This window comes from Brachycentrus maculatus, unplaced genomic scaffold (assembly GCF_059751285.1).
Source record: "Brachycentrus maculatus isolate JH-2025_06_01 unplaced genomic scaffold, ASM5975128v1 h1tg000223l, whole genome shotgun sequence".
Taxonomy (NCBI): Eukaryota; Metazoa; Arthropoda; class Insecta; order Trichoptera; family Brachycentridae; genus Brachycentrus; species Brachycentrus maculatus.
Genome location: NW_028280974.1, coordinates 254,874 through 275,877, shown reverse-complemented (window position 1 = coordinate 275,877; position 21,004 = coordinate 254,874). Strand labels below are relative to the sequence as shown.

The window sequence follows — 21,004 nt, the reverse complement described above, 5'->3', positions numbered from 1 at the left end:
CAAGGATCAGGAGGTCTTGGGTCAGATTTAAAAGTGTTAAGGATCTGGTGCCCCCTTCCTTGGAGATATACGCAACCACTGATTTGTTGTCCGATTGCACTAAGACTTCTGAACCGGAGAGGTTGTGAGCTGAGTGTTGAAGGGTTGCAAGCACTGCGAACAACTCTTTTCGGTTTGAATGCCACTTTTTCTGTTGGACGGTCCACTGACCTGATAAGGTTAAATCGTCTAAAGTTGCTCCCCAAGCTAGGTCTGAGGCATCTGTTGTCAGGAAATGACTGAACATTTCCTTGTGAATGGTGCTTGACAAGTTCAAGTTCTCTAACCACCATTCCACCTCCTGCAAGCACTCCTCGGTCATTGGAACTAATCTTCTGGGTGGAAGTTGCTTCAGCGGTTTGCTCGCTATCTGCAATTGTCGGCAGTGCAGCCGTCCTCTTCTCACCACGAAGTTGGCAAAGTTTAACCTTCCCAGGAGACTTTCCGCTTGCTTTCGTGACCATCGGCGAGAAGACAGTATCGCTCGAAGTGATTGGTGGAATGCCGCACACTTCCGTTCTGACAGGGACTTGCGATTGTTGCGCATGTCCCATACGACCCCCAGGTATTCGCACTTTTGTGTTGGGGAGAGCACTGACTTTTGGAAATTTACATTCCATCCCAGATATTGTAGAGTGTTTACTGCTAGCCGCGTTTGTCGGCCTAGATCTTCCTTGGATTGGCTCGCAAGGAGGAAGTCGTCGAGATACACGATTGTCCGTATACCTTTCTGACGCAGTAACTCGGCTACCCAATTTGTAAGGGTCGCGAACATTCTGGGAGCAGATGAAAGGCCAAAGGGCAGACTTGTCATCTGAAGCAAGTTTCCTCGGTAGACCAAGCGCAAGAATCTCCGATGCTTTGATGCGATCGGGAGATGGTAGTATGCTTGTGAGAGGTCTATCTTTGTCAACCAATCGTTTGGTTGCAAAAATTCCGGAACCTTGCAGTGGCTTATGAGTTTGAATGGAGCAGGGTTTAAAAACAGGTTTAGGGACTTCAAGTTGAAGATTACCCGTGAGGAGCCGTCCGATTTTGGTGTTAGGAACATTTTTGATAAGAAGCTGGGAGTGAGATCCGCGGCTTCCAGAACACCGCTCTCGGTGAGTTCCTTTATTTGGGAGTCCATCTCGGCAGAAGGGGGTGTGCTGAAGTGATTTAAAGTATTCTTGTGTGGCATTATCAAAGGAGGTTTTGACACAAATGGTATTCGTGTCCCCCTTATCATTTTTAGCATAAATGCTGGTGCTCCCAGTGTCGCCCATGCTGCCTGGAATAACTTTAAGCATCCCCCGCGAAATGGATTCCTTCTGGCGTCAATTTCGAGTGTGCCTTCCTCTAAACTTTCCTTTTGAACTACCAGAAGTAGACTTGCCTCCCCCTTTTTTCTTGGTGGAAAATTTGCTGGGGCCAGCTTCTCCTCTGGGAGGACCGTTATTTTTGTTAGCGAGAGGCCTTCGCTGTTCACGAAAAAACTGGTTATCTGGCTTTTTTCTGGTAGGAACCTGGGGTCTTGATAAAGGATGGGTTGTTGCAGGTTTTATCGTAAGCTTGTCAGAGGTACCTACCCTAGAGAGGAAGGCCGTCAGATTCCCCTTTTCAAAGAGATATTCTGAGCAAGGAGGGATTTTGCAAAGTCCCTCTCTGACATGCTCGTCTCTGACTTCCCCGAGGATGGATTTTCTGCGGAATTGTACCGCCTCTGTGCGCCTGCCACATACCATCTGAAGAATATCTTCGGAAACCTTCTGGTATGCGGAGTCAGGAGCAAACAAAACTTTTACTTTATCGAATACGTTTCTTTTATTAAGAATTGTGTTCTTATCAGCGGCCCAATTGACCAGTTCTTGGAGCCCTGATTGAAACTCCTCTTTTTGTATGAGGAGGGCATGAGATAGAGCGGCGAAAGACCTTTCCAGCGAAGCCTGGGCAGGGGAGCTGACATCGCAGCGTCTGAGCTCGTCGTTGACTTTCAATTCAACAAACGATGGCTCTGCCAGAAATTTCTTCTGGACATCAGCATATCGCACGCCTGCCCAGTTTTCACTACCAAAGTGTTGCAGCTTTTCTAAGGCTCGAATCCTGATGGGATTTGCTGTTGGATGGATAGGTTCCTTGACTACTGTGCTGGGTTCCTGGAAATCCAGCTGCAGCTCTTCTTGGATATCCTGAGGATCCTCGTGTTCCTCTAGTCCAGGAGGCTGCTGTAGAAAACCGTCGTCGTCTTCTTGCGATCCCGAGTCTACGGGAGAAGTGTCGCCTGGCGCCGCGACCTTAGCCCCGGTTTGACTTTGGAACACGGCGTCAGTCAAAAGTCCTATCTGCTGAACTAGATAGTCTATCCGTGGGTCCATTAACACTTTAAGGCGCTTTTGCTGACGCGGTTCAGGAGACTCTGAATCTGACGATAAAACGGATGGATCGCAGGATCTTTTTCGAGATTCACTGCGCTGAGAAGGCCCAGCTACCGGCGATAATGGCGAAACATTTTCTGTATCACTCATTTTCTATAAAGATCGGTGTTTTCGGACAGATGTGAAAATTTATATGAAATTAGGCACAAAGCATAAAGTTCTATAAAAATTTAATTAACTATCCGTCGCCCTTGAAAATCTTGACTCGCACGATGTTTGTAAACAACAAACACGTGTTTCAAGATGGCGTCGTTTTGTTTATAAAATATTCGAAATGAAAAGTTTTTTCGGTAAATGCGCGACAATGCCGTTTGGATTGAAGCGAAAGTTTATAATACGAGCACTTCTTTAGTTTTGTTTTTATAGAAGACGAGACACTTAATAATAATAAGATTCACACACTTCTCACGGTGTTTGTAAACAATTACCGCGCACTCAAAATGGCGGCGGCGTCTCGCAATCAAAATAAACACGATAATTATCCGTTATACACAAGAACTTGACGTTTTAATGACGTAAATTAAAAGAACTAAATATGTTTTCAAAGTTTATAACACTATCTACGATATACTGCCCAGGAATGAATACGATTTTTTCGAATTGATCGGACAAAATCAACGAACGTCGTTACACGATGGGAAAATGACGCTTTATGAACAACCCAAATCCATGGATGACCGGATACCAAATCAGCGGAAACGGACAAAGCGACCATAGAGTAGGACACTGACCCAGGAATAGACAGTAGAAACCGCGATAACGGAAAAGAAAATGAACGCTTCTCTCATGATGGACTCCAGAAATCAATTCAGAACACATAATACATTGTATTATATTTTTAAACTTTAAAAACGTTCGCCTGAAAAATCAAGTTTTTTGATTTATGACGTTCTTGAAAGGAGTGAGCGAATTATCCAAGGATTCTGTGCCTCACTAGTGGTGGGATCCAAGATCACTAAATGAGCCTTACCATGCTGGTCCTGCGAAGGCTGCAGGGCGCCGATGCGGCGCTGCACAGGGCGCGTGGTGCCCGTGTCCTCGTTGATCTGCTTCATGGACAGGAAGTCCACGATGTAGGTGCGGCCCAGCGCTGACAGGGACACCTCGTCCTCGGAGTTCTGGTGGGCCGCCTCCATTATGCGAGAGTCCACCGCCGTGTACGAGTGCCACGCTCCTGGAATATCCAGATGAAATTGGGGTACATTTTCATTTGGTATTTGGCTACCGGCACAACAGAAGTGACGAGGACACGGGGTGCGCAGTGTGTATTCAAATTATCAAGTCCAAGATTGGCATGTTCTGCCACATGCGCAGACAATATATTCGAGCGCGAGTTGGTAGCCATTATTATTTTTATTACTAGAACCGTAGAAGGGGCTACTTGAACTTGGATGTGTTACTTGAGCCCAGTACAAAAAAATATTTAGATCTGCATTTAGTACAATAATGAACGTATCGACATGATTCATTGTTTGTGACACTTATTGTCACTAAATGTTCATTATTGTAGACCAAATACAGACTTAAATCTCTTTTTTGTACTGGGCTCAAGTAACACATCAAAGTTCAAGTAGCCCCGTTCTACGGTATTTGGTTTTGTCCTCCATAGTGTAATGGTCAACACGCTCGGCTACTGTACTGGAGATCCCGGAATCAATTCTCAGTGCGGAGGGTTAAATAAATAAGTGATTCTTTCACTCTAATATTCATTCAATATTACTCTGGCTGAACTGGTACCTGAAGCGGAAGGCTGATCACAATTCCATCAAGGTAACACTGGGTCTATATGATGCAGTACCCCATACACCATCAGGTGCAGATGAGGGTTTAAAGAATGAATGAAAATTTTATTCAGGCTAAAAAAAGCATTAAATAACGGGGATTATTCAGGAGATAACTGGAGAAGAGTCATTCCTTTGACAATGGATAACTGGAGAAGAGTCATTCCTTTGACAAGGGATAACTGGAGAAGAGTCATTCCTTTGACAAGGGATAACTGGAGAAGAGTCGTCGCTTGGACAAGGGTCTCAAGGAGCAGAGGGTATTTGGTGGGATAGTTTACCCGTGTCGTCCCTCCACTGCCAGACGGCGTGGTGCTCGGGGTGCGGCGCGGCGCCCCACGGCCGCTCCAGACAGGCGTCCACGGCAAACAGGCCCGAGCTGGGCAGGTGCGGCATCAGCTCCGCTATCAGGCACGTTATCTCGTACAGCTCGGGCGGCGAGCGGGGCACCAGCTCAATCTGGGGGGAAACAGAGGAGACATTGAAGAACATACAAGAGGACATCTCCACACTCGTACAATTATAACTCGCATATATATTAATAAAAGCTTTCTTCACCTCCATACTATTAACCTCTAAGCTGCTCGATTTCGAGTGTCAAACTTTCCATCCCGTGCTGGATTATTTTACATTACAATATTTTTGACAAAAAAAGCATATTTTTGTCTATTTTTTATAGTGAAACTTTCGGAAGTCGTTTGGATATCTATTATAGATGTTCACAGTACACAGTTCACTTTACTTATTATGTTTTTATAGTGTATTTACACAAAAATATTAACATTAACGGACTTGCGGCAGAAAATTTGGTAGTCAACGGTACTTCTATAAAAAACGACAATAGATGCGATGCGCAGCTTGCGGGTTAAAGTGAGGACTGACAGGAGTCATTTCGTCGTAACAAGCATTTTTATAGTCAGTACAGCATTCCGAGTGCTCCATCCGAAGTCGGATGCTCCCCGCGAATGTTACACTACGACGAAACGTGGAAGTCAGTCCCCACCTTTAGAATTACAACTTGCATATATCTAAATAAAATATTTCTTAACTTCCACACTCGTACAATTATAACTCGCAAACATCTAAATAAAAGCTTTCTTTTCTTAAAACAGCCAAATTTTGGCGAGAAAATTTGCCGGTGCAAGAAATAGTCACCAACAAATTGAAACAAAACTGCCCAAACACTGCTTGGGTTAATCAATAAAAACAAATACTTTGGCTCAGGCAAATTAATACCGCCAAGTTGGAATATGATTTGCCCGAGTAGTACTTGGACTCAACAATGCAATACAAACTCCTTGCCACGCTCAAGCTAAGTCAAGCTGAGTCACGCTCAAGATAAACAGGGAACTGGTTAATTTCATTGATAATGCTTATCTCGCTCTTGCATTATTTTGATTCATTTTTCCACAATCATTCTTCTTCTTCGTCTTATTCCTCATTACTAAGGGTTGTGACTCTCGTGGAAACAATGACTCTTCTCCAGTTATCCCTTTACTGCGCTGTACGTAGCACTCCAATCACCGAGGTGCCTGTTGCTGCCTTAACTTGATCGGTCCATCGGGGATCTTCCTCTCCCTCTCTTCCCCTCCAGGCTACCGACCACAACTAGTCATTCCAGGCTATCCTCGTTGCCACGCGCAACATGAATAATAACGCGCGAAGAATTGGAGAATCCGTCGGGTACAGACATTGGCTAGACATTGGTATATTGAAAGCTTTTAAATTTAAATTCAAAGTAAAATCGGGATACAATTTTATGTTGTTTCACATTTTCAATAAATTTCGAGACTTAGTTCAAAAAAAAAGTTGCTTTGCAAGAGTAGATCTGTCAGGAAGCCTAGATGCTTCTGTATCAGATCTGGGCAAGCGGTGGGACAGCTTTCAATATGTTGGCTAGAGTCAAGCCATCCAAGCGTAGTTTCTGTAGTATTTGGCTAATAATGGTAGACACACAACATAGTAAACCCGGTTGTATGAATGGCTGGGCCGCAGAATCAAGTCAGGAGCACTCACCTCATCTTGAGGATTGGCCACGGTGGACCCCGTTAGCAGGAAGAGCAGCGTGTCGGCGATGTTCTGCTTGAGCAGCGTGACGGCCAACTCGGGGCAGCTGGAGCACATGACGCTGAGCATCCGCAGCACCGTGATGAAGGTTCCCGTGCTGACGGAGGGCGGAGACACCACCAACTGAAAGAGTTTTCCACATTAATAAAGGTTTCCCCTTTGTCTAACGCTATCTCTTGGTAAACATTCTTACTTAATTCACAAAATCTGGATTATCTCCAATTACAGGAGTTATTTTCATATTATTTTTTGACATCTCATCAATAAAAGTTTGAGTTTCTGCTCAATAAAAAGCTTCTTTTCATCTCACCATCTTTTCTAGTGATTCAAGAACAGGAAGTTCTAGTGATTCAAGAACAATGTTTCAAAATTGGTTCATATATATAGAACTTCCAAGAATTAATAACTCCTATATTTGCAGATAATCCCGATTTGCGTACAAGTATTTAGACACACGCAAAATGTTGTAAATAAATTAACTGGTCAAATTATGAGCTAAAACAATAAGATGAAAAGGATATTTACTGGCGTTTCCCAAGTTGTGCAAATGAAAGAGTTTCTGCTCAATAAAAAGCTTCTTTCATCTCACCAATAGATGTCTCTAGTGAAGTTTTAGTGATTCAAGAACAATGTTTCGAAATTGGTTCATATATATAGAACTTTCAAGAATTTGAGTAGTATGGTTGTCAATAATGGGTTAATGTTACACGTGTGTAAAGTGATCACTTAAACCAGCCTATGACGGTCGTCAGCCCCGTAAATGCCCAGACTTCCATATTCTTCTTCATCTTTGATGAGATGTCAAAAAATAATATGAAAAATAACTCCTATAATAGGATATAATCCAGATTTGTGAACAAGTATTTGGACACACTCAAAATGTTGTAAGATGGTTTTTACTCACAACATTTTGAGTGTGTCCAAATACTTGTTCAAAAATCTGAGTTTTCTCCACTGACCAGACACAGCGATGAGACCAGAGGGAGGATACATTGGCGCGTCTGTACAGTGCGAGTGCATGGCGTGTAGGGTGCATCCGGTGAGCATGACGAGTGAGCACTTACCAGCTGTTGGAGGTTGGTGAGGAGCTCGGTGCTGGCAATCTCTTGCAGACGAACCGGGTCATTCTGGAAGCTGTCCACGAGACGGGAGAAGGCCGAGCAGACACTTTCCACTGCTTTTTTGTCCTGTTGAGTGAGCCTAGAAGCAAACAGAAAGCAACAAAAATTAAACACTAAAAACCAACACTATTTTTTTTCATCTACAGTAAAAGCTTGTCAATAATTTGATTAGATAAGACGTACATATAAACTAAATCATTCTGGTGTTTATAAATTGCATTGTTCTAACATGTTGGCCTTTTACATAGGAAAAACATCGCATTAATTCAACATCAGAATTAAAGAACATTTCAGGGATTATAAATGTAATTTTTCTGAATTTTCCAATCACCTTATATCTGAAGAGTTAACCTAATTATATAACTTGAAAATGAGCCTCACCTTTCAAATAAACTTAACAACATTTTGAGTACGTCCAAATATTTATTTATAAATTTGGGATTCTCTACCTTATTTTACATTTTTGACATCTCAACTTAGATGAAGAAGAATATGGAAGTCTGGGTTTTTACTTGTCATAGACTGGTTAAGTGATCACATTACATATGTGCAACATTCACAAATAAAAAAAAGGTCTCCGCTAAATAAAAGCTTTCCCAATCTAAGCATACATGGATCTGTTGAACTCACATGAGATTAATGATATATGTAGTTCTAAAAAGTAGTGTGGTTGTCAGTCGTGGGCAGAATGGTGATCACTTAACCAGCCTATGACAGGTCATAAGCCCTGTAAATATCCAGACTTCCATGTTCTTTTTCATCTATGTTGTTGAGAAGTCAAAAATGCAAAACTCAATCTCAATTATAATCATCTCCTATTGAACATTCCACATGTAAGGTTCTTTTATTCCTTTTACCCACATAGGGCATTGCATTGGACTTATGTAGTCGCCTTTATTGTGAACAGTATAGGATACAGTGGGAGTAATTTGGGTAATCGTATGAGACGTACCTGCTGGCCAGTAGCGGGAGGGAGTCCCTGATGAAGGGAAACTCCTCGCTCTGCAGGTTCTGGCAGCAGTTGGAGGTGATGGAGAGCGCGGCGCGCTGGGCATTGATCGAGAAGAAATCCAGGTACATGAGGCAAGCTTGGACACCTCTCTGGAAACATAACATGGAAACAAACATGATCCCTTTGTATTTCACAAGTTTATACTTGTCAAACATTTTAAAGTCCTTATGATGGAGTTCCACCATAGCTCTATTTGTATATTTGAATAACTCTATTTTCTTCTCTTTTTTATATTTTTTTTTTTATTAACAAAGTTTCTTAATTTTCTCATCTTTTTGAAAAATTTTAAGTTATAAAACACTATTATATACGTTATTATTACATTAAAAGTAAAGCAATACCCCGCTTAACGCCACCCCTATTTACGATGTTTTAATAGTATAAGGATGTGGGTATGTTAGTTTCAGCGGCAACAAAAATATCCCGCAATCATGTCAATACTCAAGTAGTCTAGCAAGCGTCATTCTGGAATAGTCTATCCTTATACGCGGTCACTCACTTAGAGCTCCTGGTAACTTAAATATATAATAAATCAAAGTCGTCTTCAATCTTTTACTGATAATTTTCCACCACAACAAGGAGGATGGGATACCGTTCATCTTTCATCACCTGAACCCACAACAAATAGCATGGCTCAGTGATTCACAGAGGAATCGAAAAAATGCAATCTTTTACTAGGGGATTTTCTGATATTTTACGTGTAATTGATACATTTAGACATTTCAATTTGTAAAAGGTACGAAAAAAAGTCCTTAAACGTCGCTACAAGTCCTATTGAATGCTTTTAAGAATAGACTATTCTAAAATAACCCTCGCCAGACTACTTGAGTATTCACGTTAATGCAGGATATTGTTGTTACCACTGACACTGACATACCCACATTCCTAATACTAATAAAACAGCATAAATATGGGTGGTGTTAAGAGTGGTATTGCTGTACTATGAAAGTAATAATAACGTATATACCAGTGTTAATTTTTAATTCTTTAAAAAAGATAATTAGAAATAAGGAAATTAAGAAAGTTTGTTAGAAAGTAAGAGAATAAACATGACATCATGATTGGCAAGTTGAATGTATGGACACTCACCGCCTGCAGGATGGGCTTGGAGTGGCGGCGCGACAGCATGTCCAGGGCGGTGAGGCTCTGCTCCGCTACGTCCATGCAGGTGATGGCCTGCAGCTTGTCCAGAAAGGCGGGCACGGCCAGCGCCACGGTGCCTGACGTGTGCGGCAGCGCCTCCATCATGTACGTGAGCGCGCGGCACGCGTGGTTCATCTGGAATACCGCAATACAACAATATAGACACAAATGATAGAATTGTTGGGTAATACATATATCTAAAATTATACAAGGTTTATTGGATTGAATTCTACATTTATTTATGTATATGTTAATACGTGACGCGTTTTGTCCTTTATCAAACACTGTGTTTGATAATGCCTTATTAAGATGAAACGCGTCACGTATTAACATATACATAAATAAATGTAGGATTCAATCCAATAAACCTTGTTTAATTTTGGATATACATATTACCCAACAATTCAATATGGAATTCTACCAACTGTCTGCAGTTACAATAAACAAATCGCTCACTCCTTTCAAGAACGTCATAAATCAAAATTTGTCAATTTTCAGTTGTGCATATTTTCGGAATGCCCAGAAAATGTACTATATCCCAGCAAAAGCAGCATATTTTTAACTTAATATTTACCCGCTACAGGGCAGAAAGTGTTGTTTTTGCATTTTGAAGAAAATGTATTGTTTAATTTTTTTTTAAATATTATAAATATTTTTCAAATGGAGAAAAAACCTTCAGGTTTAACCTAAAAAGATCTGTTGCACAGTAAAAAGTTCAATAAGTGGCTTGATATTTATTTTTAATACATTGTATTATATTTTTAAACTTTAAAAACGTTCTCCTGAAAAATCAAGTATTTTGATTTATGACGCTCTTGAAAGGAGTGAGCGAAATGATAGAACAATTTGTTTCTTCAAATGAATTGTGAAATATTTCGTATTTTGCTCTGTTGAATTTTTAATTAGCAAGCTTGCACATTTCTTAGATTTGAATTTTGTATTGACATTTCTCAGTGAAACTGTAATTTATAATATAACAACTAATTAGTTTTTCCACATGAATTTTATTTGACCAATGATCGGGTTTCAATGTAAAAGACATCATCAGACTGGTGTGACTAGACAAAGTGTTATACACACAATAATTTTACATTTCCATTAGACTGTTTTAATTTAATTTCTTACTAGCAATGTATGAAAAGGAAAAAAAAATACTATTAACCTCTTAGTACCAATGTATGAAAGGAAATATAATAATCTCTTACTACCAATGTATGAAAAGGAAAAAAATACTATTAACCACCTCACGCTTTTGAACAAGCACAGCTCATGTGTTTCGACTTGTTTGCTTTACACCTTTGTATACTTCACACTCGTACAGGTTTATATACAATATGTTTCTTCAGTTTGGACTTAGAACCCGATGACAAACTGCATTTAACATTTGATATTAGTAAGACTGTTCCCAGTAAATCGTAATATTTTGAGAAAAGTAATGTAAAAGTAAGTAAACCTAGAGAGAAAACCCTTATCCGCACCTCAATGGTGCATAGAGCACTGCATCATATAAATGCAATTTTATCTTGATCGTTTACACATGAAGGAAAGGTGATCAGCCCTCCGCTTCAGGTACCAGTCCATGGTAATATTGAATAAATATTACAGTGAAAAAATCACTTATATTTATTTGACCCCCTGGGAATCGAACCCGGGACCTCCAGAATGGTAGCCGAGTGTGCTGACCATTACACTACGGAGGCGGACAGACCTAATAAACCTAAATAATTTATATTTTTTCATACAAAATAAAAGAAATAGTTCTTGTATAGATTTCATGTTGGTATCATTGTCTTGGATCTTATTTCAGACTATTTACTGTGGCAATGTGCACATGTCGGGATATTTATAGGTTATCTGTATCTTAGTTTATCAATTTTGTGAGGTTATTGAACGAAATAAACAAAATGACAGGTGAGTAATAGTCATAATAATACTAAAAATAAGTAGTGTTATATATTAGCTCATATTTTCAAAAATAAATGCTTTTATTTATCTACTTTATAAAACATGGTCTTTGCTGCTAACCACCAGGCACACAATGTGTATTTTAAATTTTGTTGAGGGATAAATATTGTATCAATCTGTGTGTACAATTTTCAGTAAATTTTCAGTTGCTGTATACAATTATTTGTAAACAATTTCTAAAAATAAAAATGTGTTAAGTAAAATATTTTTTATTCTGTCCTCAAAGGGTTAAGTAGTTTTGTATATGATAAATTCAAAAAAGCGCCATACCATGTCGAAGTTATGCTCCATGGCCAGCAGCGTGATGAGCGCGGGCACGACCTGTCGCACGGGGAAGCCGGCCAGCGTGTCCTCGTTGCCCATGACGAGCAGCTGGCACATCTCGATGACGGCCTGCAGCTGCTGGCCCTCGTCGCCCGCGGCCTGCAGGCCGGCCAGCAGCTGCGCGGCCTTGGAGGCCGAGGTGCTGGCGCCCATGGTGCGGTGCAGCAGGTGCTGCATGCGCGGGCCCAGCGCGCCCAGCAGGTGCGGCGGCAGCCCGCGCGCCTCCAGCAGCGCCTGCAGCCGCCCCACCTCGCTGTCGTCCGATGAGGACTCGCCCACGCTGCCCGCCGCGCCCGCCTCCGCCATCGGCTCCTCGGCTAGAAGCAAGTGGACTCATTAGCAAACAGCTCTTCACCATCCGACAATCTCTAGTGTCAGATACAGAGCACTGTTCACATGGATTTTTTTCCTACAGGAGAAAATGACCAACTACCAAAACGTAAAATGTTCAGGAGGGCCATTTAAGTCACTTTTGCTTGGCAACAAAATAAACATCAATACAGTTTGTCATTTTTACCAAGTCAATATATTATACTTCCAAGTTTAAAGCCATTTGGGAAGTTTTCAGGGCAATATTAAGCCAGTAATATATCAAATAGTCAACAATCGAGTTTTTGTAAAAATATGCACTTGGTCACTTTCTCCTGTATAACTACGATATTACAACTAATATAAACTATTATTCACACATAATTTACATCATATTTTATTTAATGTTTAAGCATTGACTTTGTGGTATGACATGTTACAATGATTAAAGAAAACACTTGTTTTTATACCACTTGACTTTTATTACAGACTACTAGCTTTGGAAGCTACACTTCCATCGTCAGATGGAAGATTAGCTTTCGAAACTAGTTAATGAATAATAACATGAAACTAGTTTTATGCCATTATTCATTATGAAATGGAAAACTCACACAGGGAACAGATCAATATCCAATGAGATATTGTTCAACATAGCATAGCTCTTTCTACAGGCATTACCACCGGCAGGTTGGTCCTGTGTATAGGAATGTAAAACAATTTATGCCGACGCTGTCTTAGGTAACTATTCCGGATAATTTCAGGATTATCAATCATACCGCGCAACAACAGATCAAAATACGTAATCAAATACACATCTTTCTATACTGTAAACTATTGTAGCCAAGCATACCCTGGAGAAACTGGGTCGGGTAGAGCCAAGGATAATAGCCGTACTCTCTCATGTAGAGATACCTCAGAAACTTCTTTTAGACTTTCTCTACCATAAGAGAGTACTTAAGCTCGTGTGGCCCCCAAATCATCGAGCCACTCTCGAGTCTATTTCGCACCAAGAAGTTATAAAGAGTTCTCAGCACGCGGGTATTTTCGAAAACCCTGGCAGTACGCAGACCAAATTCTACCATTTTCAATGCATTACCACTGACCGCCTCTATGTGATCGTGAAACGGAATACAAATGAATTTTTGCCAATTAGAATGTGTGATTGGGATCGAAAAGTGTTATAGGTGTCTCCACTTGAGATGAAGCACCTACAGTCCTGGAATGCTCGGCCTTCCATCTTTCTACTAGATCGTTTGAATACCTTTGGGCTTGGGCTTGGAGGGGTCGGGCGCGGCGGCGGGCGGCATGGCCGGGAAGGGGGGCTGCGCCGAGGTGGAGGGGCCCGCCCCCGGCTGCGTGGAGGCGGCGGGGGGCGCGGGCCCCCGGCGCCCCCCGCCGCTGCTGCCCCCGCTGCTCGCACACGAACCCAGGCTGCCCTTGCCTGCGAAATTACAAATCGTCAAGTACCGTGCAACAGTCCTGCTCATTGTTAAAAAAAAAAAAAACTGACTTGTCTGCCAAGAAGTGTCTGGAAGATAAATGGGACATCCTAAGAAGTAGTTAATATTTTCTTGGATGTTTTTTGCAGATACTTTGTGGCACATTTTATAAACTTTATAAAATAAAACAACTTTGTTTTCAACCACTTTTTTATCGGTACATTTTTTCTCCAACTGGCTTCGACAAGAACTTTGTCATCATCAGGGTGTAACATGTACTGTTAAAACCTGATGATGACAAGGTTCTTGTCGAAACTGGTTGAAAAAATGTTCCAGTAAAAAAGTGGTTAAAAAAAAGTTGTTTCATTTTATAAAGTAGTTGACAGTTTAGTAAAATAATTTAGAGCGCTTTTGCGGTCGATCGTACTAAATAGTATCATATTTTGATGAATTTTATTATTTTATGTAATTCTGTACGAGTCCGCCACTGTAGTGTATGTTCAGCTTGCTCAGCTACCGTACTGGAGGTCCCGGGTTCGATTCTCAGAGGGGGGTTAAATAAATATAAGTGTTTTCACTCTAATATTTATTCGATATTACCCTCGACTGACTTGAAGCGGGGGGCTGATCACCTTTTCTTCATGTGTTAATTATTGATCAAGATAATATCGTATTTATATGATGCAGTGCCCTATGCACCATCGGGTACGAATAAGGGTTTGAAGAGGACACAATGTGAACGATGAATGATAAGGAGTGTTATATTACCATACCATAAAGTTAACAATGCTTTTAATATACAAAATATACCCGAGTTATGCTTGTTTAAAAACAAATATATCTTGATTTGTTAAAAACACCAACTACGAATTATCAGCCTGGTTTTTAGTATCTGGAAGGTATGGAAGATAAATGGGACGTGCCAAGAGGTAGTTAAATAAAAAATAATTTAGGGCAAATACGGTTTAATGAATTTTATTTATTTAAGTATTATATAAGTCCGCCTCCGTAGTGTAATGGTCAGCACGCTCGGCTACCGTACTGGAGGTTCCGGGTTCGATTCCCAGGGAGGGTCGAATAAATATAAGTGATTTTTTCACTCTAATATTTATTCAATATTACCCTGGACTGGTACCTGAAGCGGAGGGCTGATCACCTTTCCTTCATGTGTTAATGATCAAGATAACACTGCGTTTATATGATGCAGTGCCCTATGCACCATTGGGGTGCGGATAAGGGTTTGAATGAATGAAATTATATAAGTAATTTTATACATTCTTATACTGTTATTTACGACGGTTAATTTCAATCACTGTATGTATTAATTTCCATCCATCTCCATCGATGGAGACCTTAGCAGAACAAAAGAGGTGTCGGAAGACCCCAAAAGAGATGGACCGACGGTAAAAACTGGCTGTAAGCATCAACCGACCGGAGGCAATAGAAAGAAGGGGGCCTATATCCAGCAGTGGAGGACAGAGGGCTCATGAAGAAGAAGATAAATTAATTTCAATCCCGGAAAATGACTAAAGAACGGAAAGTAAATACTGACAATCGCAGTCAGTATTCGCTTGGTAATAACGGGGCTACATAAATAGTAGGCAGCGCGTTACCTCTCTTGTCCCTCCTGGTGCTAGAGTTGGTGGAGGGCTGGGGCATGTCCGCCCCGGAGGCGCGAGTGCTCCGCCTCAGTCCCTCTCGCTCTCCCTCCCTCTCGCGCTCCCTCTCTCGCTCGCTCTCGCCGCGGGTCCTGGCGCCGCTGCGCGTGTTCTGAAAAGGAGACATCACAAATTAGCGCACATTCGCAAACCCATCAAATAACAAGCCCTGAAGAGGGCAACAGGTTGTGGCCGAAACTAGTTGGTTTTAAATAGTAAAAGTGAAAGTTATTTTATTTCTCCAAATAATACACACACGCAAGATGCTGTCCATATAGCTATTGTTTTTCTTTATTACAAATTAAGTGTACCTGACCGCGACTGGTCTGGTAAAATAAAAAAGAAAATAGAAAGTACACATTTCTAATGTTTCGTTTTACAATGCTTGTGAAGCAATGAAAATACTATAAACCAAAAATGAAATCGAAACCATTGAAAATGCTAAAAAAAAAAGTTACAGAAACAGTCCAGAAGCATATATTGCTGTTACTTTCAACAGATGGCGCTGCCATTTCGGTCAAACCCCTGTTTTTTTAATAGAATTTTTTTTACCTTGTGACTGGTGTATATTAAAACATGAGTATTTTAATGCACCAATGAGTATTTTAATTTCAAAGCGATCAGTGGATAACTTTTTAAAAAATCTAAGATTTTGATTAAAAATTCACATTTTTTACAATCGGTTGATAACTTTAAAGACATTTAAGATTTTGAACAAAAATTTACATTTTTACTTGTAAAGATTACACATGGACTGTTTCTGCTTGCAATAATAAGTGATTCAAGACTCCTAGTTACCAGGAGAGTAGAAGTATCTACGGATACAATTGCCCAGTCTTGAATGAGAATGAGAGTGTGATTACCTGTCTCTTGGGCGGAGGCGGTGAGGCGTTGGTCTGGACAGCGCCCCCGCTTCTACGTCCTAACCGAGCACCCAGATTATTGGACAACTGGGGCTGGAAACAAAATATTCCAATGTTCTAAATATATATTTTTTTATTTGTATTTATTTATTTAAATCACAATTTATACATATTTTGAATTTTTTTTGCAGAGACCCACCAAGCGTGGTTGGTGATACGTGGTTGACGTTCAATTTATATACGTTTTAACGTCATCTACGAAAAGGTACCTTATTTTTACACAGGTGCAATTTTATTTTTTAAAAGAATTACTTTTATAAAAGTGGTGTTACACAATCTGAACGATGATTTTTTTATTAACATAAATTGTATACATTTATTTAAATCAAAATTTTAAAGATATTTAAATCAATTTTTGCAGAAACCCACCAAGCCACCTTGTGTGTCTTGTTGGTGGAGTTCTTTTATAGTATTTTTTTTTGTTTTTAACGATTTTAACCAACCTAATATAGACACAAAAAAGAGAAAAAATTAAGAATATAAACATTTTACAATTTTCATAAAATTAACTCTTGATCATTTACCCATTCCTTTATTTCACCTTTGTTTCATATTTTATTTTGACCTCTAACATCCGTCGGCAACAAATTAAAAATGTTCGGAACGATATGTTGCAGTGTTCGACTCCCATATATATTGTTAATTCAATCACATATCGCTCACTCCTTTCAACAGCGTCATAGATCAAAAATTGTCAATTTTCAGTTGTTCATGTTTTCGGAATCCCAAGAAAATATACTATATCCCAGCAACAGCGGCATATTTTTAACATAATATTTACCCGCTACAGGGCAGAAAGTGTAGGTTTTGCATTTTTAAGAAAAAGTTTTGTTTAATTATTTTTTTTTTAATATGCTAAATATTTTTCAAATGGAGAAAAAACCTTCAGGTTTTACCTTAAAATATCTGTTGCACATTAAAAGTTCAAGAAGTGACTTGATATTTATTTGTAATACATTTCATTATGTTCTTAAACTTTAAAAACTATCTCCTGAAAACCAAGTTTTTTGATATATGACGTTGAAAGAAGTGAGTAATATATGTAGTAAGATCGACACATTTCCAAAATTACGGATTGTGAAATTGACAAACCAAATCTTTCTTTCTTATAAAGCGACATTTTCGTTACACATTGTTTGCGGGAAACCCTTAAAAGCGTCTTTACATACTGTTGGTAGAGAGCGCAAGATGCTTATGAGTGATCTTTTTGCTTACTTTTGGTAGAACATGAGACCAAAAAACATTGTACAGATTGGGATTCCGTTTCCGTTTACTTGTGATTAGTATGCTATATATAAGACTGTTGTCAGGCAGTTTTTTCATCAACCCCGGCCCTAATTAGTACACTAATAAGGGTCGTATACTAATCACAAGTAACAGCAAACCCAATTCCGATCTGTACATTGTTTTTCGGCATCTCTCACGCTCTACCAAAAATAAGCGAATAGAACGCTTATAAGCATCTCCCGCTTTCTCCTAACAGCATGTAAAAGACGCTTTTAAATGCCTTCCGCTAACAATCTGTTAATATTACCCTGGACTGGTACATGAAGCGCAGGACTGATCACCTTGCCTTTGCCCAATGAACAATCAAGATAACACATGATGCTGATGCAGTGGCCTATACACCCATTGGGAGCAGAAGGGTCAGATAAGAATAGTAACAGTTAATATTAACCTTGATGCCCTTGGTTGGTGACCTGTGTTCTGTTGCGCTTGAAGATGCGGAAACAGAGATCCTTGAACTATGTCGAAGTTTGGGTTTTGATTCTGCAAACAAATACAAAAGAATTTAAGAACATGTATGATGAAATAAAAATATATTAATCATCCTGTTGGATATACGAAAGTATTAAATTGATCAACAACAACAAAAATTACTCACAATGACAAAGGAATTTTCATCTTTTTTATGTTTTTAAGTTTTTAATTTTATTAAAAAAAAAATTGTTTTCTGAGATTCAAGTATTTTTTGTATTTTATTAACACTATTATTCTAGTTCTACTTATAAAATCTAAACCCTTATACCCTTTACTATGACTAAATTATATTGAATACCCACACACAGGCCATGCCTTTGTGCGATCTTTTTGTCTTCATTTTTATATATTTTTTTGTATTTGAATTTATGTTTATGTAATGCAAAAGAATTTAAAATAAAGAAAGAAAAAAAGGGGGTATACAGTATTAAAAAAATGGTCTATCAATTCAAATTAACACGATGGACCGATTAAGTTAAGTTAGCAGCAGGCACTTCGGTGGTTCGAGCGCTATGTGCTGCGCACTTAAGGGACAACTGGAGAAGAGTCATTGCTTCCACAAGGGTCACAACCCTCAGTAATGAGCAATAAGACGGAGAAGAAGTAGATCAATTCAAATAGTCACTTAAACCCTCCCTTCCCGGAGTTGCGTACCTAGTACACATTGCTTTTAATAACCATAATATCTCTATAAATATAATAAATACAAGGCTAAGATATTCTCCATAACATATTTACACATTGATTTAAAAAATAATATTAATAATAATCAGAATTTATCGGGTGCATCGGAGGTATTTTGTGAATTTCGGAAACAAATTCGCGTATAAACAGCGCGTGAAGAGTGTACGGGAACCGCGACACTGTATTCATATCTCACTCTTGCATACTTGCACTGTGCAAGCGTGAGGAGCTCAAAGCTCAATGTTCTCTGGCTAGCCAGCGGGCTAGCGGCAGTAGCTCTTGAGCTTTCGACAAGAGTGGACCTATGTTTGTTCCGTGAGCGTTGCCAGATGTTTTTTTAATGTTTTCAGCAAATAAATCTAAATTATTATAATTTTTTACTTCATTTATAATTAATTAAGGGGATTAGCTATGGGTGTCCATATTTTTCCGATTTAAAATTGCTAATTTTTTATTGTGTAGTGACTACCCAACACCGGGACGCGCATTTTATTTTAGCACCGGAAGGGAAAGGTTAAAACAGACATCTCAGGCATTTAAGTACGAATCCAGAAATGTCTTTGTGTGCAATCTTATTTTTAAAGCAGAATGCGTCATCAGATTTCGTGTTAAATTTATCCACACATTGCACTTCCCAGAATGGTCAAAAGTAATGTCAGACTTTTACAGTCTAAACAGATATGACAAATGATCAAGTTACAGAGTATATCTTGTTTTAAAACCAACAGGTATTTTGATACACTGTATTCCTGCTACACAAACAATTCATAAACAATGATATATTTATTGTGAACAGCACTTTTTTGCGATAAGAATACTTGTTCGAACAGTGTTTCCTGGCACTAAATAATATTTTCATGAATTGATTCGGCAGTCGCTTTGTAATAATATCTAATTCCATTTTAATATCCATTATTAATTCAAATTTTACTTCGTAAATACCACAATTTCTTAAAATTCATTGCGACACGTGTTTCGATGCATTCTGCATCATTTTCAAACATATAGTGTTTGAAAAGGATGCGGAAAGCATCGTGCCACGTAATATTTAAAGAAATAGTGATATTTACAAAACAAAACATAAATAATATTATAATAATGATTTCTTTTTCATTTTATCAAATAAATGTTTTCCATTTTTACATATTCCACCTTTTTTATAGTTTTCTATACATAAAACATTATTTAACGTAATGTTTTATGAAAAGAAAAACATAAAACGTTAGTTTTACAATACCCTAACAAGGTAGCTGGTAGTTTTAGATAGATTTCACCACAAAGTGACTGTCCAATCAATTAATAATAATAATAAATCTTTATTCCGGCTTGACTAAGTGGTGGGTGCAATACTTAGTCAGCCATATATGTTTTACAACATTTTTTTTTACAAAATGAAATTAAAATAATAAACAAATAATAATAAAAAGAAACGGCGAAAGCAAAAAAAGAAAATTTGGAGAGATGTAGATGAACATTAGCTCGCTGGCTGGACATGCGGTAGCACTGTGGTCCAGTGCCGCCACAGCCCCCATCTGTGTTCCACAAGCCGCTTTATGATGAGGTTGGAGCTCTTCATCAGCCTCTCCCGGAAGCCTGCCACTCGGTGCCTTAACAGGCCATCCCAATGTGGTAGGCGTTTAATGAAACTAAATGTATAACCTAACCCTTCTTTCGGTGTTGAGCGAATAGATGAAGATTATGAAGAAGTGTCGGTACTAACCTTGAACCTGTCTTGTAGTGGAGGTGGATGAAGGAATGCTAACCGTGGAGCTAACTTCTACCTGCAGGGAGTTACCGCTGTACAGGGATCCCTCACTAGCCGTGGAACTCACTGCAAAAGCGATACATCAATCAGTAATTGTGGAATATCATAAAACTCCACATCAGTTAGTTTAGGTCAAAGTGTGGCTCGGGAGCCGCATGCGGCTCTTGGACCTTTCAAGTGCAGCTCCGGCACAAATATCCGCAAGGAGGCACTTTGACTCTACGTATTCATGCAAACAACCTTTTTCAACCATGAACTACGAATATAAATATGTACACGAAAAGAGAAAACTAAGTACTCGAGAAAATATAAATAAATGAATATTTAATACAAAAAAAATCATGAAATTTCTTGTAAAAAGAGTCACAGGATTAAAAATTTAAGAAGAGATTAATAAATCGAGGATTTATAGTGTCCCAAAAATTTAGAAAAACCGCCAGCGACAAGATGATCGGAACCAGTCCTCTACTACTCTAACTCTTATCTGCACTCAATGGTGCATAAGGCACTGCATCGTATTGACGCAGTGTCATCTTGATCATTACTTATATGAAGGCAAGGTGATCACTCCTGCACTTCAGGGACCGGTTCAGGGTAAT

General features: G+C 39.2%; 1 protein-coding gene across 2 annotated transcripts in view; it reads right to left on the bottom strand.

The window, feature by feature from the left end:
• ctrip (E3 ubiquitin-protein ligase ctrip) overlaps positions 1 to 21,004 on the bottom strand; it is a 91,268-nt gene that overhangs the window by 26,757 nt on the left and 43,507 nt on the right. For both annotated transcript variants that reach the window (XM_088264323.1, XM_088264324.1), the window contains exons 5-16: positions 20,361 to 20,471; positions 17,874 to 17,965; positions 16,136 to 16,228; positions 15,228 to 15,384; positions 13,437 to 13,616; positions 11,813 to 12,183; positions 9,524 to 9,712; positions 8,375 to 8,523; positions 7,366 to 7,501; positions 6,251 to 6,424; positions 4,516 to 4,693; positions 3,424 to 3,627 (exon numbers count right to left, since the gene is read on the bottom strand). In XM_088264323.1, the coding sequence (XP_088120449.1) occupies positions 3,424 to 3,627; positions 4,516 to 4,693; positions 6,251 to 6,424; positions 7,366 to 7,501; positions 8,375 to 8,523; positions 9,524 to 9,712; positions 11,813 to 12,183; positions 13,437 to 13,616; positions 15,228 to 15,384; positions 16,136 to 16,228; positions 17,874 to 17,965; positions 20,361 to 20,471 (2,034 nt within the window). The remainder of the gene's footprint in view (positions 1 to 3,423; positions 3,628 to 4,515; positions 4,694 to 6,250; positions 6,425 to 7,365; positions 7,502 to 8,374; positions 8,524 to 9,523; positions 9,713 to 11,812; positions 12,184 to 13,436; positions 13,617 to 15,227; positions 15,385 to 16,135; positions 16,229 to 17,873; positions 17,966 to 20,360; positions 20,472 to 21,004) is intronic.